Source organism: Myxine glutinosa, chromosome 6 (genome assembly GCF_964187855.1).
Source record: "Myxine glutinosa chromosome 6, kmMyxGlut1.1, whole genome shotgun sequence".
In the NCBI taxonomy this organism is placed as follows: Eukaryota; Metazoa; Chordata; class Myxini; order Myxiniformes; family Myxinidae; genus Myxine; species Myxine glutinosa.
In genome coordinates this window covers 96,251,424-96,278,199 of record NC_136266.1, presented here as the reverse complement: position 1 = coordinate 96,278,199, position 26,776 = coordinate 96,251,424, and the positions used below count along the sequence as shown (strand labels likewise).

Here is a 26,776-nt window from a genome sequence, read left to right as displayed (position 1 = left end):
ACGGCTTGCACTCTGTATAGCATGGACAGGTTCTTTCTCTTTATGCGTTTGACAAAAAAAGCATAGATTCTTGTCATATCTAGCAGTGAACAAACGGGAAGGGCGCTGTTTATATGAAGATCCTGCAGGCTCAAATTCTTGAGGGGATGACGAAGTCGATGGCCGCCCTGATGTCCGCAATAGTACATTGACATTCTTGGAAGTGAGTGCTTCTTGATATCTTCTTTTGGCCCTGGAAAGTTTCTGTAAATTCACAAGATCTTTTCTACAACTGACATGATAAGTTGCACTGTCACGTTTTAGCGTATCCTCAGTGGCATTTTCCAACCGTTTACTTGCTTCATGGAAGACAATATTTCACCATATTTTGCTGTCATTTTCACTGTCACATAGTGAAGAATGTTCTTTAAAGTTCCTTTATCAGGTTCCTTCACAAGCCGCTCACTAGATATTTTCTGACATATTATACACATACTGCAGTCGTTTAAAAGTTCTATCCGTGGTCGTTTCACAGGAGGACTCTCCATGGTTGAATCTCACAGTAGTAATGGTTTGCTTGGGCATGCCTTTTATTTCTTAATTGTTCAATAGTCTTGAGATACCTGAAAGAAAGCATAAAGATTGACATCACATTTTAGGTATTGCATTTGAGTCATAGACAGTTACAACATTAGAAACATGAGTTGTTTTTGTAGTGATCGAACAATAATAAAGGGCTATTCAGATTTGTTAATTGTTGTGACGAAAGACCAATTCACTTATCTATATATATAAAACACAGTTTGTGTGTGTGTGTGTGTGTGTGTGTGTGTGTGTGTGTGTGTGTGTGTGTGTGTGTGTGTGTGTGTGTGTGTGTGTGTGTGTGTGTGTGTGTGTGTGTGTGTGTGTGTGTAATGTTACCGATAGACTCCTAAACGGAGAGGCTTACGTGCTTGATATTTGGCATAGACATGGCCATTGAGCCTGGGACGAACATGGCCGAACTCAAAATATTTGACGATCCATATTTTTTATTCATATTTACCTCAGCGCATTTCAGCGCACGGAATCGACGGAATCAGAGCAGGTGGGCGCTGATTCGCTCAGAGCGATCACGTGATGACGCTATGAACGCTATGACGCTATGAACGCTATGAACGATATGACGCTATGAACGCTATGACGCTATGAAAAAAAAAATCGCTATGACGCTATGGACGCTATGACCGCTATGACGCTATGAAAAAAAAAATCGCTATGACGCTATGAAACGCTATGACGCTATGACCGCTATGACGCTATGAAAAAATAAATCGCTATGACGCTATGAACGCTATGAACGATATGACGCTATGAACGCTATGACGCTATGAAAAAAAAAATCGCTATGACGCTATGAACGCTATGACCGCTATGACGCTATGAAAAAAAAAATCGCTATGACGCTATGAAACGCTATGACGCTATGACCGCTATGACGCTATGAAAAAATAAATCGCTATGACGCTATGAAACGCTATGAACGATATGACGCTATGAACGCTATGAACGCTATGACAAAAAAAATCGCTATGACGCTATGAAACGCTATGAACGCTATGACGCTATGGACGCTATGAACGATATGACGCTATGAACGCTATGACGCTATGGACGCTATGAACGATATGACGCTATGACGCTATGGACGCTATGAACGCTATGACGCTATGGACGCTATGAACGCTATGACGCTATGAAACGCTATGAACGATATGACGCTATGAACGCTATGAACGCTATGACAAAAAAAATCGCTATGACGCTATGAAACGCTATGAACGCTATGACGCTATGAACGCTATGACGCTATGGAAAAAAAAATCGCTCGCTTTGCCAAGGGGCTCGCTCCCCCCCCCCTGTTCCCCTCCCCTCCCCCGCCCGGCAATGCCGGGTACTTCTGCTAGTAATTATATAATAGTAATAACAGTACAAAATAAAAATCTGAGGCAAGTTTGATACATTTTCACTCGTATTAAGAGCGAAATAACTGAATACATACCATTGTCAAATTTTGGGGGCATGCCAGGGCACAGTATTTTTTCAGGCACAGTACCCTTATAGACCGACAATAAGCAGAACAATCCACAAGTATCAGCTGTTCAAATGATGAGCAAGAACCAGGAATTTGTATGACCAGAGCATGGTGGTGAGTTGAACCGCGCTCCTCCCATAGACTTACACGTGTGCAACGCATACCCTTATTTACATAGTTAATTATTCAGCGCTATACGATTCGGATACTTGTATACTTTGCGAGAAATGACGTCATAATCATTTGCATAAAAACACACTAAAACTCGCTGAAAAAAATTGGCGCCCTATTTCATTTGTTTTCTAATATCCTAAACTACAATTTCCAGCCAAGAAAATAAAATGTTCACGAAATGCCCACGGGAAAACAAATGCTCCAACACGACAAGGTGTCAGTGTGATGCGCTATCCATCGGGAATACATTAAGCCCGAGGACCCATCTACCAGCATATTGAGGTCGTTGGTGGACGTTGAAGATCCCACAGAGTCATTGCATAGAGTCGGCGAGTTATCACCGGCAACCTGGCCAAATTGCAGATCCTGCCATGAAGAACCATATGCTGAGACACAGCTTCAGCAGCACCAACTTTCTGTGAAGGCATTCATAATACTGTATCAAAAGATCGATGTATGTTCAATGTTACGATGTTCAAATAAAGAAAATGCTGCTTTCGAAATGAATTTGACATTCTGATTCTCTCTTCTCACCAAGCTTTCCTGGTAAACAAGGAGACAGCATGTGAGAGACGACTCAAGAATTTGGAGGTTGAGTGTGAAATCACGTCTGCACTCAGATTTGATATCTACACGCAAGTGTTTCACATTGTCAGGGTGAGTTTCTGGAACCCACATATGGAGATATTTTTTCTTTGGATAGTTTCACAACCTCTTCTCCATGGAGTGTAATTTGGGCTTCCTTCAAATAGTATGACAGTGGGGCAATCAGAGTATCCCCGCTTTGTATCATGCACATAGTTGTTGTGGTAATATTCTCTGTCATTCCTATTCAAATGAAAAAGGATTGTGAAACCACAATGTTTTTGAAAGGATTTGGTATGAACTTGGTGCTACGTTATGGAGTGTGCTGCTTGGACATGAAAAATTTATCTTCGTCCACTTATCCATGTGTTGTTGTCTTTCTATCCCCCTTGTTTTGTTACCGTTGAGGAACTCGATTCCAGAAGTCACAGATTAACGGAATCTCTAGCTCTCTCTCTCTCTCTCTCTCTGTCTCTGTCTCTGTCTCTCCCTCAAAGAATAGGCCTACTTCCTGGATGGTTGGCTTCAGAATGTAGTCGTAGCTCGGCCAGAGGGGCAGGCATGTTGTGAATGTATGAGTGTTGTCTTCTTGGGTTCTTGGTGTTCTGGCTGGGCAGTAGGTAGTCTTTATGTATATATTTACATGTAGGTAGCACAGGTTATACAGTGCCTATAGAAAGTCTACACCCCCTGGAAATTGCCTTCACCCAGCATTGAGGGCTAACCAAGATGGCGCCCGGTAGCTTCACCGCGCTCCGTATGTTATGAATGGCAATGAGCGTTCTAGGTCCTTTTAGTTCAGTGCTTTCCACAAGCGCACACGAGCCAAAGATGCCCCACCGCCCATGACCAAGCCAGAAAAGAGAAAAAGGCAAACACAGCCATTCTCTTAAAAGCCAGCACACAAGAGAGACCAACATGGCGAGATGGTGTCTTTTTCCTCCAGCTCTCAAATGTTCCACGCTGACGTCACACTCTGTCCAATCACCGAGCTCTGTTCGTCACACCATCGTGCCTACACCAATCATGAAGACTGGGGTGTGGCCTCCTCGTTACGAATCGTCGGGGGGCGGAGTCTAATCTCTGTTCGGTAATGTTCGGATGATGTCGTTCCCTTGCTGATCAGCAAATGCTGTTTCTGTCAGCCCTGGCGGCGTTGTGAGTGCATTGGCGGTGTTGTAAAATAAATTCCATTACAGTGCTATTGTTGTTTTACTGAGCCCTCAATTTCCTGGCTGGTCAAATGTAATAAAACCAAAGGGAAGACCACAGGAGGCAAATTAGACACTGGGGAATTAATCTTTTAGCCCTAGAATTAATTATCACAATGCAACGCCCTTTATGGCGACATGCAGACACTCTGACCCGGACAGATTCCACATGTCAGACCTGGCGGCATTGTGAGCGCATTGGCGGTGTTGTAAAATAAATTCCATTACAGTGCTATCGTTGTTTTACTGAGCCCTCAATTTCCTGGCTGGTCAAATGTAACAAAAGCGAAGGGAAGACCACAGGAGGCAAATTAGACACTGGGGAATTAATCTTTTAGCCCTCGAATTAATTATCACAATGCCACGCCCTTTATGGCGACATGCAGACACTCTGACCCGGACAGATGGCCTACTTACATACATAGAGATGGCTTATTTGCGGCATATGGAGCATTCGAAACTACACATTTCTAACTTTCCTAAGGTATTTCATTGTTTACCCCCACAAATGAAACAATATATATATATACAGTATATACGGGTGGGGAGCTGAAAGCAAACAATGCGGAAACGGTGAATGCTAAACTATGGAACCAAAAAATTCCACAATCCTGTGCCACCTTCAGTCGCACATCAGACATGGACAGCAGGTTCTTGAAAGGCTTAGGAAAGAAAACGGCGAATGGGAAACCATGAACCAATAAATTCCACATTCCTGTGCCTTCTGTAGTCGAACATAAAGCATGCACAGCAGGTTAATGAAGGACTTGCACGAAAAACTTACCTGTTTGATGGTTCTTTACCCAGTCAATGGCGAATCTACATATGGCGATCCGCGAATCTCACGGTTAGAAAGGGGAAAACCCCACGTCAGTTCCTCATTCATTTGAACTAAATATCTCTATTTTCATTCCAAATAGCATAACTCCAATCACAAATTAAATAGCATTCAAAATTATTTTTAAACTTTTACCAACACTCGTGACGAATCGTCGGGGGGCGGAGTCTAATCTCTGTTCGGTAATGTTTTACCAACACTCGTGACATAAAAAAATTTTTTAAATCTGTGCTGACGTTACATCTGGATATGGAGCAGTTCCGTACGATTAGAAAATCAAAATCATAATTGTATTCACTCAATTCCAAACAGCATCATTCCAATCATAAATGAATACTATCACAAAATACTGTGTTAAATGACGATTGTATTGAGATATTATCAAACCAGCTGATTATCCGCATATGTTCACTTCCAGATTTGGGTCAGGTTCGTACTGAGTTAATTTCAAATCATAATTTTATGGAGGATTTGATGAAACCTGCTACTTACTAGTTGTAGGATGAAACCTACTACAACATCCCCAAACGTTCCACAGGAGGTTTGGCGGGGCTTGCCCCAAAACTGAGGGAATATTTTGGGAACGGACAGACACTCCTGTTTTATAATACTAGGGCATGCCCGTACTATATCTATATCTAAAATTATATCCCCCCCTCTATTTACATGAAATGGTTTGGTTCATGAAATGTTTTGGTCCATTCGCAACGCCAAAGCGAACGGCGAACGCTTTACATGAAATGGTTTGGTGCATGAAATGTTTTGGTCCATTCGCAACGCCAAAGCGAACGGCGAACGGCTTGCGAGTACAGTGACAATCCCCCCGGGGTTTTTATTAGTTTTAAAACATAGTTTAACGCCAACATAGCGCCAACATAGTTTGCAAACGTGAAATAAATGAATACGCTCTCAAATGTGCCATCCGAGGCAGAGTGTGTCCGCCACGTTCGGCACACGCGATAGCTCGCTGCTCTCTGATTGGTTGAATCGTTTTTTGGACATAGCTCGGTAAGTAATTGTCCGATTAATATGAAACCTTGAAAAGGCACATCCTCGGGTCCCCAGCAATATACCTGGCAAGTTTAAAGTATATCGGACCCGTGGTTGTCGAGAAACAGCGGTCACAGACAAACAAACGTACAAACGTACAAACAAACACACAGAGATTACTGGAATTATAGATAGATACTGTATATATATATATATGTGTATATATATATATATTAAAGCGCGGCGTTACGCGCGCTGCTTGTGAGCAAGGAGGAAGCGGACAAGCGGTAACATATGAACGTCTTTATTGTAAGACTACACTGTAACACTGAACTCTTCCGGGCTGGTCGCCCGGTGTATATCCTGAGGCCACGCCTACCCCTCGGGCGTGGCCACCGCCCACTTGGTGCGTGGAATGATGTCACCACGCCAGTGGGCTTTTGTGTCCGCCACACGCGCCCCCCCAGAATTCCCGCGCACCTGGAGGGCCAGTTTGCGGGGCAGACGAATGACCCGGCCGAAGCGCCCCCTGGCGATCGGCGGCGTCTGGGGTGCAGGGATACCAGGTGGGATGCCCCTGGCTGCCCCTGGGATGGGTGCAGGACCGGGGGGCGCCGTGGCGGCGGGGCTGGGCGGTGCCGGGGGTCCGCCCGCAGGAGGGCGGCCCCGACGTGGGGGTCGGGCCACTGGCGGTGGATGGTCCACATCGAGGTGGGCCGGCTTGAGGCGGTCTACCGAAACGCGGTCAGGAGTACCGCCGATGTCCAGGGTGAAGTGCTTCGCCCCGGTCTCCAGCACGCGGAAAGGCCCGTCGTACGGGGGCCGCAGTGGTGTCCGATGGGCATCGTGGCGGATGAAGACGTACTCCGCCGTGCGAAGCTCCGGGGCGACGTGCGTCGGTGGGTGCCCGTGGCATGCCGTTGGCACCGGGGCGAACCTCTGGGCGGTCTCTTGCAGAGCGGAGCGCTGCTGTGCCGCGGACCATGGTGCCGTGGAGTCGGGGAGGAACTCGCCCGGCACCCGCAGCGGTTGCCCGAAGACCAACTCCGCCGCGGATGCGCGCAGGTCCTCCTTGGGCGCCGTCCGGAGGCCCAGCAGGACCCAGGGGAGCCTGTCGACCCAGCCGCCGTCGCGGAGGGTGGCCCGGAGCGCGGCCTTCAATGAGCGGTGAAATCGCTCACACAGGCCGTTAGCCTGGGGGTGGTAGGCCGTGGTTCGGTGCAGCCGGACCCCGAGCCCCTGCGCAACCGCCCCCCAGAGCTCCGAGGTGAACTGGGGGCCGCGGTCGGATGAGATGTCTGAGGGGGCGCCGAACCGGGCGACCCAGGTGGCGATGAAAGCCTGCGCGACATCGGCCGCCGTTGTCGACGCCAAGGGCACGGCCTCCGGCCACCGGGTGGTGCGGTCCACCATGGTGAGGACGTGGGTGAAACCCCGCGAGGGGGGCAGAGGTCCCACCAGGTCCACGTGGACGTGGTCAAACCGGCGTTCCGGCACCGTGAACGGGGCCAACGGGGCCTGGGTGTGCCGGTGCACCTTGGCGCGCTGGCACGCGAGGCATGTCCTGGCCCAGCCGCGGACGGCCTTCCGGAGGCCATGCCAGACGAACTTGTCGGCGATCAGCCTTTGGGAGGCCCTCGCGCCCGGGTGGGACAGGCCGTGGATGGCGTCAAACACCTGGCGCTGCCAGCCCGCGGGCACAATGGGGCGAGGACGCCCGAGGGAGACGTCGCACAAGAGGGCCGCGCCCGCGCCGTCGAACGGCACCTCGGTGACGCGGAGGCCCGTGACGGCGGTCCGCAAGGCCTGGACGTCGGGGTCAGCGGCCTGGTCCGCTGCCATCCGGGCATAGTCGATGCCGAGGTGGACTGCGTGGGCGACGGCCCGGGAAAGGCAATCCGCCACCGGGTTGTCCTTCCCCGCGACGTGCTGGATGTCCGTCGTGTACTCGGACACGGCCGAGAGGTGACGCTGCTGCCGGGCCGACCACGGCTCGGTGACCTTGCCCATCGCGAAGATCAGCGGCTTGTGGTCGACGAAGGCAGTGAACGCCCGGCCCTCGAGCAGATGGCGGAAGTGCCTGACCGCCAAGTGAAGTCCGAGCAACTCGCGGTCGAAGGTACTGTAACGGCGTTCGGGCGGGCGAAGCTGCCGGCTAAAGAACGCCAGCGGTTGCCAAGCTCCACGCACCCATTGCTCGTGCACCGCGCCCACCGCGTAGTCCGAGGCATCGGTGGTGAGGGCGATCGGTGCATCGGGCGCCGGGTGCGCGAGCATGGTGGCGTTAGCCAAGGCGAGCTTCGCGCCCGTGAACGCCGTGTCCATCTGCTCGGTCCAGGTAACGTCGCCTTTGCCCGGCTTACCTCGGAGAGCTTCGTGCAGGGGGCGCAGGAGCTGGGCGATACGGGGCAGGAACCGATGGTAAAAGTTCACCATGCCCAGGAACTCCTGCAGCCCTCTGATCGTGCGGGGGCGCGGAAACCCCTTCACCGCCTCCACCTTGGCCGGCAGGGGGACGGCTCCGTGCCTGGTGACACGGTGCCCCAGAAAATCGATTGTGGCGGCGCCGAACCGGCACTTTGCGGGGTTCACAATCAGGCCATGCTGGCCCAGGCGTTCGAAGAGCGTGCGGAGGTGGCGTAGGTGCTCTTCGCGGGACGCGCTGGCGACGAGGATATCGTCCAGGTAGACGTAGACAAAATCCAAGTCGCGCAGGACGCTGTCCATCAGTCGCTGGAACGCCTGAGCCGCATTCTTCAGACCGAAGGGCATGCGCAGGAACTCGAAGAGTCCGAATGGCGTGATGACCGCCGTCTTCGGGACGTCCTCCGGCCTGACGGGGACCTGATGGTAGCCGCGTATGAGGTCCACCTTCGAGAAGAAGGACCTGCCCGCCAAACGGGCGGAAAAGTCCTGAATGTGGGGGACGGGGTAGCGGTCGGGAGTCGTGGCGTCATTGAGACGGCGATAGTCCCCGCACGGTCGCCATCCCCCGCCGGGCTTCGGCACGATGTGCAGCGGCGACGCCCAAGCGCTCTCTGAGCGCCGAACGATGCCGAGTCGCTCCAAGGTAGCGAACTCCGCTTTTGCCACCGCCAGCTTCGTCGGCTCGAGGTGGCGTGCCCGGGCGTAGACCGGTGGCCCGACGGTGGGGATGTGATGGGCCACCCCGTGCTTGACGGCCCCCGCCGAGAAGGTGGGCCGCGTGAGGGCCGGGAAGCCGGCGAGGAGGCGGGTGAATGCGTCCGCTGCCGGAAGCGTACAGACCAACGTGGCCGGAACCGAATCGTTCAGCAAGCCGCTTGGCAAGCCGCTCGTTGAGCTGGGCAACGCACATGCGAGCGAGCTGAACGTCTCGGCCTGGACAAGCCGTCTGCGCTTGACGTCGACCAGGAGCCCATTAGCGCACAGGAAGTCCGCGCCAAGCAGTGCCATGGGCACGTCGGCGGTGACGAACGTCCATCGGAAAACCTGCCCTCCAAACCGCAGAGAGAGGCAGCGTTTTCCGTACGTACGGATGGGCGTCCCGTTCGCGGCAAGCAGCGCGGGGCCCCCACCCGCGGCGTGCTTGTCTGACGTGCCGGCGGGAATGACACTCACCTGTGCTCCCGTGTCGCACAGGTAACGGCGCCCGGAGAAGGTGTCCGTTATGAACAGCAGGCTGCTCGAACGGCCGGCGCTCATCGCCACAATTGAGCGCCGGCCCGGGCGTTTCCCGACCCGTTGAAGGAGCACGGCGGATGACACCGCCGAGCTTCGTGGCCGAACTTGGCGTGGAACCAGCACCAGGTGGTGGAGCTGGAGGAGCGCGGCTGGCTCCGCCAGGCCGGTGGAGTCGACGGGTTTCCCCGCGGTGGCGGTTTTCGCCGTGGCGGTGGGCGGGGCGTGGCGGCGTTCACGAGGTGCGTATCAGCATGCTGCTGAAACTCAGCGTGCTGTAGAAGATGATGCTGTGGAACAGCAGCGTCGAAGGCCGTGACGGCCACGCCAACGCTCGCCCGCGTGTCCGAAGCGGCGAAGTACTTGTCCGCCTCGGCCGCCAATGCTCGGGGTTCCGTTAGCCCGGTCCCGGCCAACGCGAGGCGAACCTGCGCTGGAAGTTGGCGACGGAAAAGCGCCCGGAATAGCGAACCGGGGGCTTCGTCGCCCAACAGTGACAGCATATGGTCCATTCGGACCGACGGGCACGTCTCACCGAGCTCGGGGAGATCCAGGAGGCGGTCGGCCCGTGCGTCGTCCGTGAGGCTGAACGTGGCTAGGAGTAGCCGCTTGAGTGCCTCGTACTTGTGGCCGTCCGGTGGGTGGCGAAGGACGGACACAACTCGAGCGGCCGTGCCGGGCCCGAGGGAGGCGACGACATGGCAGTAGCGCAGGTCGTCGTTGGTGAGGCGCCGAAGCTGAAATTGGGCTTCGGCTTGAACGAACCAGACCTCGGCCTGGGCCTCCCAAAATTCGGGAAGTTTAATCGCCATTGACTTGTCGTTGGCCATTGCAATGGCGTCGTGTTCGGAAGGATCGCTACGGCAGATCCAACGTCGAGGGTCACCAGTAAAGCGCGGCGTTACGCGCGCTGCTTGTGAGCAAGGAGGAAGCGGACAAGCGGTAACATATGAACGTCTTTATTGTAAGACTACACTGTAACACTGAACTCTTCCGGGCTGGTCGCCCGGTGTATATCCTGAGGCCACGCCTACCCCTCGGGCGTGGCCACCGCCCACTTGGTGCGTGGAATGATGTCACCACGCCAGTGGGCTTTTGTGTCCGCCACAATATACATCTTATATCTATACAGTTGTGGCCCGAAATATTTGCACCCTTGCACTTTTTTCAAATAATGCACCATTTCTTCCAGGAAATTGTTGAAATTAAAAAATATTTTGGTATCCACATATGTATTTCTTTGGTTTGCAGTGGAATAAAACAAACAAGGTGAAGAATTACTAAATCTTAGCTTATTCCACACAGGAATCCTAAAATGGCCTGGACAATATTATTGGCACCTTTTAGAAATTGTTAGAAAGCCTCTCCTCAGTGAAAGACACATGAAAGTCCGCGTGGAGTTTGCAAAAAAGCACCTAAAGGACTCTCAGACTGTGAGAAACAAGATTCTGTGGTCTGATGAAACCAAGATTGAACTGTTTGGCTTCTGTCTGGCCACTCTGCCATGAAGCCCAGATCAGTGGAGTGTTGCAGTGATGGTTGTCCTTCTGGAAGTTTCTCCCATCTCCACACAGGATCTCTGGAGCTCAGCCAGAGTGACCATAGGGTTCTTAGTCACCTCTCTTACCAAAGCCCTTCTCCCCCGATTGCTCAGTTTGGCCGGGCGGCCAGCTCTAAGAAAAGTCCTGGTTGTTCCAAACTTCTTCCATTTAAGAATTATGGAGGCCGCTGTGCTCTTGGGAACCTTCAATGCAGCAGAAATTTTTTTGTAGGCTTTCCCAGATTTGTGCCTCGACACAATCCTGTCTCTGAGCTCTGCAGGCAGTTCCTTCGACCTCATGGCTTGGTTTTTGCTCTGATATGCATTGTCAGCTGTGAGACCTTATATAGACAGGTGTGTGCCTTTCCAAATCATGTCCAATCAATTGAATTTACCACAGGTGGACTCCAATCAAGGTGTAGAAACATCTCAAAGATGATCAAGAGAAATGGGAGGCACCTGAGCTAAATTTCAAGTGTCATAGCAAAGGGTCTGAATACTTATGTAAATGTGATATTTCAGTTTTTTCTTTTTAATAAATTTGCAAAACTTTCTAAAAGCCTGTTTTGTCTTTGTCATTTTGGGGTATTGAGTGTAGATTGATGAGGGAAAAAATGAATTTTAACGATTTCAGCATAAGGCTGCAACATAGAAAATGTGAAAAAAGTGAAGGGGTCTGAATACTTTCTGAATGCACTGTATATCGTGTGCTGTGTTAGTGGAAGTCTGTCTGTGTGTTTTGTGTTGTATGAGTGTGCAAGCCAAAGGAATTCTGAAGGAAAACACCCTACCCCTCCCCAAATCCGACCCCTCGTTTTCCACTTGGATGGTGTTTTGCTTATTTTATGTTTGAAGACAATTTATAGCTTAAAATATTAGTTACAACAACGTTTTAATTTCATTGTATTTTATACTTGCCCTGGGATAAATTTGAACAAATAATACAAGTGTATGAAGCTGGTGCTTACATTGAATAATTCCCTCATGATTATTTATTGTTGAATCCGCATGAAGCGTTGGTATAACTTGCATGTTTCCAACTTATATGTTCAGGCATTGTACTGCATATAACAAATCAACAGCTTATCTTTTGTAAAGCTCGTTTCCCTTTTGGTTTATTTGACACGCTCATTCCATCAAGTAATTTTCAAGCATTTCTTGCATCAAGCAGCGTCACAATGGCAAGTTGTCTAAATTGAGTTATAAAGCCTTTGCTAAATCTGGTGTTTGATGATATTGATGAGAAATATTACAACTCGGCTGTTCTTGTGACGCGGTCACATCAAGCTGGTCGTTTGGACCGCCGTGACCGACTCTGTGCTTATTCAGCAGAACTTTTGTTCTAAAACCTCCACACTACCTTGAGCAATGGATGTTCGAGACGAGACAGGAAGGAGAGACAACAATATAATTTGATTATCCTTTTCCGATCATTTTTGTAGAGTCCGGAGGCACTGAGAGATGAACCCATGCCTGATGATTACGTCACGGTAAGGTGGATCGCTACAAGCCTACTGTGGGTCCCTTTAAGATCAACAGACTCATTCACATCAGCTATTTAAATAACCATAGTGTTTGCCTTTGCAGAACTCTGCAGTGTTTCGTTAATTTTACATTTGTATGTTTCACCTCACAAGCTCTGTAGTTCGGGTTGATTCTCATCTACAGAACAGAATAGGATCCAACTTCAGTCATGTGCTTTGTAGACAACACATTACATCATAAGGTACATAATCACTCAGAAGGAATGTTAATAACTGGATATCCCATTTTCTGGTTATGCTAGAAGTCATTATTAACAAATGTCCGTATGATTCACATATTCTCTTCCTGGGCCTTGTCTAGATTGAAGTGTCCTCATCCGAGGCATCTGTACCTCTGGTGGCTCCAAAGTTGGCAGGAAGTGACTGCATGAATGTCGTCACAATGGTATTTGTTACACCGACTCTTGAGACGTATACTTTGTGCCTTACGTTGAGCTCACAATGAAATGCTGCACACTGTGAATAGCAGGTACTGTTTTGTGCCATTTATAGATGAAGTTTCATGATCTGTTGCCATCGGGGATCCTCAATGGTAAAATGTTGTTTTTGGGAGAGTTTAACTGCCTTCACAATAATTCCTGTCAAATTCACTTAGAGGTCCACGGAATCAGGACAATGCACATGCACCACCAACCCTCCCCCAAGTAACATTCTGTAATGCTTGGACATACACCCTCCCCCTCCTCAACCCCATATGTGCTACGTAATTTTTGAATGGCCCCTTTTCTGCAGCTGTTCTGTCCATTTTGTTGTTTTCCATTAGAAAATAATGATCTCTAATCTTCATGGGGATTGCGTCGGATTTCAATCGCTTCAATTTACTCATCCCAAACTGGGAATACAGGCCGGTGTTGTACGAGTTATCTTTAATATGGGAGCTACAAATGGCGCTTGAAGCAGTTGGGCCATGTCACTTTCCTCTCGTCAGTTCTACCTTGGCTATCCATATTTTCCTTACAGCTGAATCTTGTGGGAAAACATGCATAATCTCACCATCTTTGATTGAACAGTATTGCTCCAACCAGCAACAATACATCTGGAATGCATTCTCAGTACTTTTTCAGAGTTCATATGGTATGTACACCGCATGTAAACACAAGTCCCGAAGCAAAACTATCCTCGAGATGACATGGCGGGTCATGTGATGAGGTAATCACATCGCCTTAATTGTTCTCTTCCTTTTTTTAATATTTATTTACGGGCTCCAACGCTTGAAGTGGAACTGCCATACACACATCCCAAACAAATGGACATACAGATGAATACACAAGGCACAACACAGGATTGTTACATGAGACCAACACGGCCACTGAGCTTGCGGTAAGTCCCAGTACTCCCAGGGCACTCTGGGTATGAGCGACCCCACAACAATGGTGCTGCCTTTCTCACGACACTGAGCGGGACACTTTCTGAGGATAAATTTCCTCCTCCCCTTGGATGCCAGCCTATGGAGATTGTCCCTTCTGCATCCTTTTAAATGATGAACGACAAGCAAGGAAGCAGCACATGTACCAATTTTTTTTTAAGTCTTTGGTATGACTCAGCTTGAAGCAGTTGGGCCATGTCACTTGAAGCAGGATTTGAATCACCGACCTTCCAGACTCGGAGCGCACATTCTATCCATTACACCACACTCTTGACTGCTTGATGATGCCTTTATCAAAAATAACAATGTAATGTAAAATTTTATTCATATGTTAGTTATACAGTCATGTGAAAAAGTAAGTACACCCCATGTAAAGTTTTGACTTTTTCAACATATTTCAACATACAGCTATTTGATCTTCGTTTCAACAATATTGATAGATAAAGGTGATATAATATAACAAATATCATGAAACATTTACATTTTGTAGTCCATGGTATAATTTAAATAAACATAAATGCAAATTTCGCATGTGGAAAAAGTAAGTACACCCTTGCATTTATCACTACTTCAAATACCTAAAATTAGAATCAGGTGCACCAGCTCAGGTGCAAATGATTAGAACATCGTCAGAGAGGATCTTGGAGGAACCTGTCTTATTTAAACCTCAGACATTTAGTTTGGTTTGCTCTTTGTTGTTGGTGTGCGGCGTCACCATGCCGAGATCAAAAGAGTTCTCTGAGGCCTTCAGAAAGAAGGTTATAGATGCCTAGGAGTCTGGGAAGGGATTTAAAAAGATCTCCAAACAATTTGAAATCAATCATTCGACTGTCCGGAAGATCATCTACAAGTGGAGGAGATTCCAAACAACTGCCAACTTGTTCAGGCCAGGCCGCCCCAGCAAGTTCAGCCCGAGAGCAGACCGCAATATGCTGAAAGAAGTCTCTAAGAACCCCAGAATGTCATCACGGGACCCAGAGGTAGCTCTTGCCACTGTTGATGTCAAAGTGCACGAGTCTACCATTATAAAGAGGCTGCACAAATTTGATCTCCATGGGAGGTGTGCCAGGAGGAAACCTTTGCTGTCCAGAAAGAACATCAGGGCAAGCCGAAAGTTTGCCAATGAACACCAGAGGTAAAGACCAGCACTTCTGGAACAATATGCTCTGGACAGATGAGTCAAAGGTAGAGCAATTTGGCCACAGTACCAGAAGACATGTTTGGCGAAAACCAAAGACAGCATTTGACCAGAAGAACCTGATACCAACTGTAAAGCATGGTGGTGGAAATATTATGGTTTGGGGCAGCTTTGCTGCATCAGGGCCTGGGCAGCTCACCATCATATAATCCACTATGAATTCTTCATTGTACCAGAGGGTGCTTGAGGATAATGTGAGGCCATCTGTCGGGAAGTTGAATCTCAACCGAAGGTGGACCTTGCAACATGACCATGACCCTAAACATACCAGTAAATCTACCAAGGAATGGCTGAAAAGAAAGAAATGGAGGGTTCTGGAATGGCCAAGTCAAAGCGAGGATCTAAATCCCATCGAAATGTTGTGGGGGGATTTGAAACGAGCTGTGCATTCAAGAAACCCCTCAAACATCGCGCAGCTGAAAGAATTCTGCATGGAGGAGTGGGCAAAAATTTATCCCAGTCGATGTCAGAGACTGGTAGACAGTTATAAGAAACGCCTACTTGAGGTTGTTTCTGCCAAAGGGGGCAATACCACCTATTAGAGCCAAGGGTGTACTTACTTTTTCCACATGCGAAATTTGCATTTATGTTTATTTAAATTATACAATGGACTACAAAATGTAAATGTTTCATGATATTTGTTATATTATATCACCTTTATCTATCAATATTGTTGAAACGAAGATCAAATAGCTGTATGTTGAAATATGTTGAAAAAGTCAAAACTTTACATGGGGTGTACTTACTTTTTCACGTGACTGTATATCTTCACACATTTCTCTTCCACAATTTCACACATGTCTTTGCTTTAATGTTGTTAATGTAGAGGTCAGCAAGGGTGCATGGTTCAGGCAAGAGTCCACAGAGGAGAAGTTGTTCCTTGGTATTCGGCACCATGCCACAGTCATGTATTATCCTCCGAGCACTGTCATTCAAGCCACACTTCTGCATCAGCACCCTGCAGCATTAACACCAGTTCCCGAGCAGTTAAGACACTGCCAAGTAGGTAGGCCGTGAGTCTTTTGCACAAGAGGGTAGTTTCTCTTCTGCTTCATTGTCTCCTCGGTGATGTCTCGGTTGGAAGTAAAATTTACACTCGTCAGCACTTCTGCTGTGCTTTTTTATCCCCCACACCTTTTGAAAAAAATGGGCAGATATTGTAATCTGCTTCATCTGTCCTGTCATTCTAACTCCTAAACGGTTGGACCGAAATTCACCAAACTTTGTAGTTATGATCACCACATGGCAAGAAGTTGCAAAAGCGGTATCATTTTTAGTCCCGAACCCTGTAGCGGGGCCAAAATGTCAAATACCAACAAATGCAATTACTGGCACTTTTTAAAGCATTTTAATTAAAATTTCTCGATGTAATCAGCATTGGGAGATGCATTAAATATGTAACGATTTTTTGGATTTCACCCCCAGTGGGAGTTATGGGGGTCAAAACATCAGATATTTTGAACTCAAAATTTGACATTTGGTCATTCCTGATGGAACTTTTTGTCATCTTTCAACCTTACTTTAGGTAGGAAGTGTGGGGATTTGCGATGGTGCGCCATCAACTTCGAATGCCATCAACTTTTCTTTTTTGCATATATGATTGAGGCTCGTGGATGGAAGAGTTAGAGCAGAATGGAAAGCAACGAAATGAAAGGGGGGAAAACACCAACAGCAGAGTAGAAGTGAGATTGCGAATGAGGTCAAGGGGAGGATTAGAAGGACACATGGGAGTGAACAAGCTGCACACAAGCTGAATGAAATACAGCAAAAAGAGGAAAGGGAAAGCAGGGATGAAACAGAAAAGTAACAATCCAACTGACGATTAACAAATGACACTAGAACAACACTCTTCGACGTCACGACGTTGACCGATTATGCCTCCGCCAACATTATTACATCATTATAACACTTTTTCCAAGTTTGCTCTAAATCCATACAGCTGTTCTCAAGTTATCACATCTTTTCCTGACATGACGTCTGACCTTTGACCCCAAAATTTAATCAGTTCATGTTTACATCATTATACATACCTGTACCAAGTTTTAATTTAAATCCCTTCAGCTGTTCACAAGTCATCGCATTTTTACCTGACATGACCTCTGACCTTTGACCTCAGGACCCCTAAATCTAATCAGTTAATCTTTACATCATTATACATATCTGTACCAAATGTTACGGATTCGTCACTTCCGTCTTTGTGGTTTTCATCTACTTGAAGCATTTTTAGTTTCAGGTACTATTATTGTTACGGTCTCGGTGTGAAATGGAGATAACTTTCTTCAAAGGTAAAAATACTGTTTCAGAAGAAAAACGAAATGGGTGAAGAAGAAACCGGAAGAAGAAAAAGAGGTGGGCGAGGGGAATCGAGAGAGATCGGAGAAGAAGGGTTTCTCTGCTTCGGGGTGGCGAGCGGACCTTTTGGACATTGGTCACGAGCGAATGTTGGTTTCCCCGGGAAAGGGATTCCTGTGACAGTGTCGTTATTGCGGTTGCAATTAAACCTACGTGACGGGTTTTGGTTCCGAGAGTGAATCATCGTTGGAGAGCAAGCTGACGCCTCCATTATCGGCCGGTCCGCCATTTCACCTCGCACCAGCCCTTCGCCCTGTTCCACGTGTGTGTCGTGGGTTTTCCCGGAGTGATCTCCGCATGGGAACCGCCGATTGTTCATGTCAGCTTCATTGTCGGTGAACGGAAGGTGTGAGTTTCCGCTCACCTTTTGGGTGAATCATTACCGAACCGACTTCAGCCCGACCTCTCGCCTCATGGCTCTTCTGCGGCTTTGACTGTCGACCGACCTGGGTTCAGGTCCAAGTACGACCTTTTCGTGTCGATCGCCAGATGAACTACTTGTGTCGTAACAATCGTTGCTCTGCATGTCGTGCTGCCGTCGTTCTGCATGAACTTTGGGGAATGTTACAGTTCACTCACGTCAGAGTACTGTGAGTTATTGATTAAGGAACATTTTTGTGGTACCATCATAGGAATTGTGTGGTTTATGATGTGCAAGTGAGAGTTTCCTTGTACTTGTGTTAAGTGTAATTATTGTGTGAGTTTTGAATACAATAATTTGTTTTGTATCAATTGCTTGGTGTGGTTCTACCATTGGTCATTGGGACACACACAAAATTGCACATCTTTCTGCCGTGACTCCTTTCGAAGCTCGGAGGTACACTGTGGCCGGGGTTTAGGGAGGAAGTACGTAACACAAGTTTGAATTAGATCCCTTTACCGTTCTCAAGTTATAGACCTATTAGGACTTTGACCTTTGACCTCTTGACCCAAAAATCTATGCGGTTCATCTTTACATCATTCTACACAAGTTTACCAAATTTAGTAAGAATCCCATTGTTGGTTCACAAGTTATTGCGGTAACAGGATTTATACCTAACATGACCTCTCACCTTTGGTCTTTGACCTTGTGACCCCAAAATCTAATCAGTTCATCTTTACCTCATTATACATACCTGTATCAAGTTTGACTAAGATCCCTTCAGCCGTTCTCAAGTTATCATGATAACGAAAACCTATCACGGACAGCCGGACGGACAACCTGAAAACATAATGCCTCCGGTGACTTCGTCAACGGAGGCACAAAAAGGAGAAGGAGAAAAATCGCAATAACCTGGAAAAAGAGACTGCTTGGGAATGGGGTAATTTGGGACAGAAGAGATCATGAGTAATGGATGGGGGGTGGGAGGGTGGGGGTGACCTGATGTAATGGTGAACTGCTGTGTTAAAGCCCTGGAGGGAAGAATGGGACTTGACAGACTGGGGAATTTGGTTCCACTTGTGAGAGAAAAGAGGAACAAATTGGTGGAGGTGAGCAGTGAGCCTGTATTTTGAGAGCTTAACAAGAGGGTTACTGGCAGACTGTGTGCACCCTGCAGAAACCTGGGAGAAACAGAGCCAAGAGAGGGCAGCGGGTACCAAGGAGGCGGTAGAATACAGAGGAATCGCCAACCTATCTGTGATACCAAAGTAACAGGCCTAGACACCCAACTTCATCGCAGGCATTCCCAATGATTTTTGGTATCTTGCTTCCCACAGCATCAAGTATGGAAAGGTGTAAGGCAGAGGCACTTGCCAAAACGGAAGAGCAATACTCCATGCTGCGAATGAAGGCATTGTAGTTTGGCAAATGTTCCGATTGGCCAAGGAAAGACCTTGCACGACGAAGGACGCCCAGTCAGCGGCTGGCTTTGAAGACCATTTTGGAAATATATTCTGCCCACGAAAGATCATGCTCATGATGAGGCCAAAATGTTTGAGTGACTTAACCTCTTCAAGTTGTTTGTGTAGGAAATAAGTGAGAGGATTTGCCAGATGGTCCTTTCGGAGAGACAGGATGAGTTTATGGGATTTGTTGCAGTTCAAGGACAAGGCTACTGCCTGCCTGTCTGAAGGATGAGAAATGTTATGGCAGATGGTGGAATCATCAGCAAAGAGACGGGCAGGAATTTCAGGAAATTAGAAAGATCATTGATGACGATGAGGACCAAGACTTGGCCCAAGGCACGACCTTGGGGCACTCCACCCTTGAGAGGGAGAGGAGATGAGAGGATCCTGTTAAGAGCTACACACTGAATACGGTAGTGGAGGAAGTCAGTGATCCATGAGAGGAGGTGGCCTTGGATACTTGATGGTGAAATCAAAAGGGGACAGGTGGAGTGAAAGAAGCTGTGCCTTGACTTCAGTGTATTTTCTGCAGTTTGATGCTAGAATTAGAACATTGGGTGGCGATTATCTTTGGCTTGCTGGGCTTTATCAGTTCAGCTTGTAGCTACCCTTTGGAGGTGCAATTCCAAAGTGTGGAACCAGATCGTCCACCTAGGTTGGTTTAAGGAAGCTGGTGATGCTCTGCAGGCATGGTGATGCTCCGGTGTCGACGGAACTACTTGAGTGAGGATGATGGAGGAACTACTTAATTTAAATTTAATTTTATATTTTGAACACGAGAACACGAATTGGAACATGAACCCGAACATGAACCTGCAGTTTAGCAGTACTTTGGGCTCTGAATTTAGCAAATTGTACGGAAGCTCGTCCCGAGTACATTACACATGTGCACAGAAGAGTAAGCTAATTGTTTTAGTCTGCCTGTCGAACAATATAGAAAATCATTCCAAACAGGAAAGTTTGTTTTTAGGGACGTCATAAAGGACGCAAACAACAAGCACGATTAACTCATTTAACTTATCAAATAAGGTGGTGTTAAATAATGAAAGTGAATCAATGTCGGTAAACTTCGGGGAAAAAAATATATTGTAGAGCCTTTAAAACTTTTGTTTTATTTCAAATGAATTATACACGAGAACACAAATTGCCTTGTTGGCCCTTCCAAAAACATCAAGATTAGTAGTATTTGGACAGCATATTATGCCATTTTATACCATTCTGACCATTTTATACCAACATTTGCTGCTCGTGCTCTCTGTTGGGGAATATCGAGATTCAGCTAAAATGGTGGCTCGTAGCAAATATACGAGTAGATTATGGTCGAAAACGTAAAGCAAGAGCTTAAAAGACCCTTCCCATGTCCTTTTTCTCAAGACTGCGTGGGGGCAAAGTGTTGTATGAACTCTCCAGTTCAACGTTGTTTTGATGTTATGAAAGCGTCTGCTTTGAGCAGCAACACAGGAGGTCATCTGTGCGTTGGAAACCTCTGGTGTTAGGATTCATTGGTATAGAAGAAGAAGAACCGCATTTTAAGGGCATCTTTCCCCGCAGGGCGGGGGTTGGTATTTTTTTGGGCACCGTGGTCCCCTTTTTGAAGAAATGTTTTATGGCCGGATGCCTTTCCTGCCGCCAACCGTGTTAGTCGCCTCTTGTGACACACAGGGAATTACCAGTGAACTCGGCCCGGAACTCGGCCCAGAATCAACGGCTTCGGCCACGGCCAGGCCGATACTCGGCCCGGTCGCACCGGAAATGAACTGGTTCGACGCCCGCGCTAGAGAGGTCGCGGGCGACTGAGATGTATTAACAAATTAATTAATTCTGGTGCTCAATCGGTGCTCAATCGGTGCTCAACTGGTGCTCAATCGGTATATCATTGGTTATATATGATGAAAAGCGTAGGTGCAAGCACAGTTTCCTGGGAGCCCATTCCATTGTCTGCGCTATTGGCTTTTCTTTGCACTCAGCTCCACAAAGAAGTTGTGATGCCCTAGCAGGGTTGTTTTAAGCTCTTTCGGGTGGGCATCTTGTGTTTCATTGAACACCTGCAGAAGTATGCGGTGTTGACTATCACATGCTGCTAACAAGGTGACAGAAACGGCTTTGGTATCAGGACTTGTTCAAAGCCATTTTCAACATGCTAGGTTAAGTTGAGCAGTCATCTTGTGCATGACTTTTCAGGTTGATGATAATCAGGGAATCAGGTATTTTGATAACAATCAGGTTTTGCGCAATTCTAAGTTTTTTGAAGTGATATTTTATTTTTTGGACTAAACACGAATTGTAAACGAGAAAGCATCTGAAAAGACAAAGCCCGTCTGCGTCCATTTGTATTCAGACATCTCTCTTTTCTTCTTCTCCCGTATGCTCAAAATATCAAAAACAGTTAAAAATATATATAATGAAAATTGTTGATTTCATGCAGCCTTGACCTTTGAGCTATAAATCTAAAAAAAAAAACATAATCAGCTTGTTGCTTTTGATTGGTGAACCAATTATGTAACCCAATAGGCAAATTCTTAAAATTTCAGGTCAATCGGATGAAAATTGACAATTTTATGTGACTTTGACCTTTTGACCAAATTATTAGTTGCCTTCTCCATGGTCTCATAATAAAACTTTGTTGAAAATTTGATGACAAAGCTCGAATGGTAAATTTAAATTTCAGGTCAATTGGATGAAAAGTGATGATTTTAGGTGACGCTGACCTTTAACCTTTTGACAAAATTATTAATTTTCCTTCTCCGTATTTATTATCATAATAAAGCTTTGGTGAAAATTTGATGACAAAACTCAAATGGTAAAAAGTTACATCCCTGGACGGACGCGCGTGCGCGCACACACAAACACACACACACACACACACACACACACACACACACACAAAACCAGCAAGGGACGGCCTAATAACAATATATGAATTCAATTATGCTTAAAAGTTCTGGGTATCCTACATTAAATCGTTTGTTTTCCCACCAGGTGCAATATGAGCTGTTCTACAATGGAACGGAGGGCATTCTGAGTGCTACTGCAGTTGTTACATTGACTACTGTACCGATTACGATGCACAGCCTCGCACAGTCTTTTACCATTCGCTTCCGTCAGGTGAATATATGCAAAGTGCCGGGTTGATTATGCGTTCTCTCCAAGATAAGTGTTAGCCATAACCTCGAACTTAACTTGATGTTGAATAAAGCGGTGTATTTGGGGAATGGATTATTCAATGCGTTTGTACTTGTGCAGGTGCAAGTGGATCAGGTGTTTCAGCGCAGTGGAAACCCAGGCTACTTGGTTGGCAAACCACTGCTCGCTGCCACACGCAGTTCATATCCTCAAGCAAAGGCCAATGTGGGCATTGCGGTTAATGGGTACAATGTGATTATTTTGAATCATAGACAATGTGATCTTGTCGGCGAAGGCACGGTTTTTCGAAGCTGCACACACTCTCCACGCTTTCGAAGTTAAGTAATTGTTTACAATTGTATTTTTGTCGAAACTGTATTTATCTTACGGTGTATGTACCTACAATGTGTCCCGAGGAAGATTAATTATTATCGGTGTTAATCTTTCATACCTGTATAAAAAATCGTCGGTTATTTCGTGCTGCGCTTTTTGCGGCCGAGTACTTTGTTTCCTACCTTGAGGCTTTGTTTTCTCTCAGCGGTCGATTGTGGTCCATTTACTTTCGTTCTCAGTTTTTCCCAATCTTTTCACCCCATTCTTCCTTGTTTAAAATGTTAACAACAACAACAAAAAAACACATTTCCTTCTTTGTCCTGATTCGTTTATTCGTTGTTCTTATTCGTTCGTTCATTCTTCGACCACGTGTTTCACCCCCATTTCCTCAGATAGTTTTCACTGTTCAATGTAAAAATGTTTAAACTTTCCCCTGAAGTGATGTATTCTGTCGTATATTATAACACCTTTTTCTTCTTCTTCTTCAAAAGGTTGCTTTCGACTTGCTCACCAAATCTATTCATTCCAAAAAAAATTCCATCTCTTACAGTTCCTCTTTCCGACATTCTCTAAACTCACCGGCACTCCATCCACCCCCCTCCCCCCCTCCAGCGTCCTTAAACGTATCTCTGACTCGAAGATCACAAGAAACTCATTTTGCATTAAATGTTCTTTTCCCATTAATCATACACCACTTTCGAGAATCCAAACTCACCCCTCCCCTCCAAATCTTCCCCATCACCCATCCCTTTCAAATCTCCCCCCTTGCCCCTTCCCTCCTAAACTCCCCCCGCACCCCTCCCCTCCTAGACTCCCCCTCACCCCTCACTCCTCAACTCCCCCCTCACCCCTCCCTTTCAAATCTCCCCCCTTGCCCCTTCCCTCCTAAACTCCCCCCGCACCCCTCCCCTCCTAGACTCCCCCTCACCCCTCACTCCTCAACTCCCCCCTCACCCTTCCCCTCTAAATCTCCCCCATCTCCCATCCCTTTCAAATTCCCCCCTTGCCCCTTCCCTCCTAAACTCCCCCCTCGCCCCTCCCCTTCAAATATCCCCACCCTCATTTATTCTCCATTTCCCCCCTCTCACCCCTCCTCCTCAAAGCATCCTCCCCGCTTTTTCCCCCTTCCAACTCTCACCTCCATCCCTCCCAACCTTCTGCCTCGCTCTGCCCCCCCCACCCCCCCCCCCCAAATAACACCTCACTGTGCCTCACTCAATCACCATCAAACCTTTTGTCCGCCCCATCCTTCCCTTTCTCCTAGTTATTCTGAAATCTCTGACACACTGTCAACAGCTCTCCCTACCTCTTCCTCCTCTTCCACATCTTAACCTACCCCTCCCCCCCCCCCACCCCCCCCTCCCCCGTTCTATATCCGATGCTCCGCCTTCCTCTTCATTAACGGTATGGACATCAAACATCCGGGGCCTTCACTCAAACTTTACTGATCTCTCCATACAGGTTGCTTCTGACAAACCAGACGTGATCTGCTTAACAGAAACTTTCCTCCTTCATGATGTCTCTGATTCCTTGGTATCTCTCCCAGGTTACTCCCTCCTCCGGTATGACCTGAGCCTCGTCCTGGAGGTGGGGTTGCTATCTTTATAAAAAAAAGTCTCTTCCTCACTCGCCCTGCACTGCCCTCTCTCCACCTCACCCCCAGGAATACCTTTGGCTACGGCTTCCCCTTCGCTCCCACCTTTTGTTCATATGTGTGTTGTACCGTCCACCAAACAGTGATGACTCCATCTACATCTCGCTGTCTGATAATATGAACCAACTTCTATCTACTCATCCCAACTCTCTCTTCCTCATATGAGGTGATTTCAATTGTCACCATGCCAGTTGGCTGGGTGTGGGTACCTCTCACCAGCCATGGCTCCTCAGCAAAGGACTTCTGCGACTCACTGGGACTGACACAATCTGTCAATTTCCCGACCCGGATCTCAGTCAACGGAGCATCTTCTCTTCCAGACTTGGTTATGACTAACTTTCCTGCAAATGTCTGCTGCTCTTCTTCTGCTCCAATCGGCTCTTCTGATCATGTGCTTGTTAAAGTGGACATCTCTCTGACCATTCTCAAAGAGCCTCCTCACCGTCGACGAGTCTGGCATTTCACTCAGGCCAACTGGCACGGTCTTCAAGCAGCCATCAATCATCTGGACTCGTCTCCCATCTCTACCGCCTCTGATGTCAACTCATCCTGGGAAGTCTTCCAAAGTAAATTGCTCTCTCTCATGCACAGATTTATCCCATCTCGTCTTCAGTTGTCATACCCTTCTTTCCCGTCCATGGTACACGGAATCTTGTGGTGAGGCTATTGCCCAAAAACTTGCCTTCGCCTCCTGGAAAGCAAATCCAACGGAAGGAAATCTCATTTCCTTTCACAAAGCCCGAAGCAAGTGTGTGTCCACCCTCAGGAGAGCCAGGAAGCATTATCTCTCTACTCTCAAGACCGAACTCTCAAATCTGTCTCCCTCTTCCAAATCCTGGTGGCGTCTGGTCAAATCTGTTTCTGGAGTTTGTTCCCCCTCCATCCTCTCCCTTACCTCAAACGGCTACACAGCTGACTCCGCACGTGAAAAAGCTGAATGCCTCAACTCTGTGTTTGTCTCAAAATCTTGTCTCCTAAATCCATCCCTCTCTGTACCCACCATACCCAGTCGTACCCAGCTGCTCCTGGACTCTGTGTCCTTTCCTCCTGACAAGGTGGAAAAGTTTCTGTCAACTCTCGACTCTGATTCTGCAACTGTCTCAACAATGGATGGGTCTTCAATGCGAAACAGGAAATTAGAGCTGTCTCCCTCGACACATCACGTGCCTTCGATACGGTCTGGCACCCCACTCTGCTCACCCCACTCCTCCTATGGTATCCATGGAAATCTCCACGCATGGCTGGCAGACTTCCTCTCTAGACGTAGTCAACGTTTGGCCCTGAATGGGTTTCTCTCATCTCCCCTTCCTGTTCAGGCTGGAGTTCCCCAAGGCAGTGTTCTGGGCCCTGTGCTTTTTCTGGTCTTCATCAATGATCTCTCTGACTCTCTTGAAAATCCTCTCTATCTCTTTGCTGATGACTCCACTCTCTACCGCTCCATACCTCTTCCCTCAGATCGGCAGTCTGCAGCCTCCTCACTCTCTGCAGACCTGGACAAAAATCACAGACTGGTCAAACAAGTGGAACATGTCTTTCAATCCTGACAAATCTCACCCTCTTACGATGTCTCTCCGAAAAGACCGACTGGACAACCCTCCCATCCACTTTCTGAATAATCCTCTCCAAGAAGTTCTGTCACTCAAGCTTTTGGGTCTCACTATCTGCCATGATCTTTCCTGGGAAAACCACATTTCAAATCTGGCCTCCAAAGCCAGTCGCCGACTGGGCATCCTCCATCGTGCGAAGTCCTTCCTTGGCACACCTGAGCTGCTCACCACATACAAGGCTTTCATCCGCAGCTCAATGGAATACTGCTCTCCCCTCGGTTGGTGCTCCTGCCTCACACCTAGCTCTGCTTCACACTGTTGAAACCAAAGCTTTCAGAATCATTGGAATCTCCCGCGATGAAGCTAACTCCGAGGGCCTTTCACTTACTCACTGCAGGCAGGTTGGTGGTCTTTCTGTCTTCTACCGACTCCTCTCCGGCCTTGCTCCCCCAGCTCTGTTTGTGCTCTGTCCCCCAAATATTCCTACAGGTCGCACAAGATCTGCCTGCAACCCTCTTATGGTTAAACTGCCAAAATTAAGACTCTCGGCTCACCTTCTCTCTTTCATTCCTCTTTTCTCCCACCTCTGCAACAAACTCCCTCACTCTCTTCAATTCCACTCCTCCCTCCAGGTCTTTAAAACAGCTGTTCACCACCATTTATCTTCCACCACAAAACCTTGATCTTTCCTACCCCTGCTAATTTCACCCCAGATCCACTTCTTTGAAATACCAACTTCTTTCGTGGAAGTCCTTGCAGTGTCCTTGTGTTTTATACTTCT

At 47.5% G+C, this 26,776-nt stretch overlaps 1 protein-coding gene across 4 annotated transcripts in view; it reads left to right on the top strand.

Annotated features, from left to right (window-relative positions):
* The window catches only part of LOC137430057 (tectonic-3), a 62,017-nt gene that overhangs the window by 29,441 nt on the left and 5,800 nt on the right, over window positions 1-26,776 (top strand). For all 4 annotated transcript variants that reach the window (XM_078780170.1, XM_078780168.1, XM_078780171.1 and 1 more), the window contains 5 exons: window positions 2,766-2,884; window positions 12,494-12,541; window positions 12,897-12,980; window positions 22,318-22,443; window positions 22,582-22,664. In XM_078780170.1, the coding sequence (XP_078636296.1) occupies window positions 2,766-2,884; window positions 12,494-12,541; window positions 12,897-12,980; window positions 22,318-22,443; window positions 22,582-22,664 (460 nt within the window). The remainder of the gene's footprint in view (window positions 1-2,765; window positions 2,885-12,493; window positions 12,542-12,896; window positions 12,981-22,317; window positions 22,444-22,581; window positions 22,665-26,776) is intronic.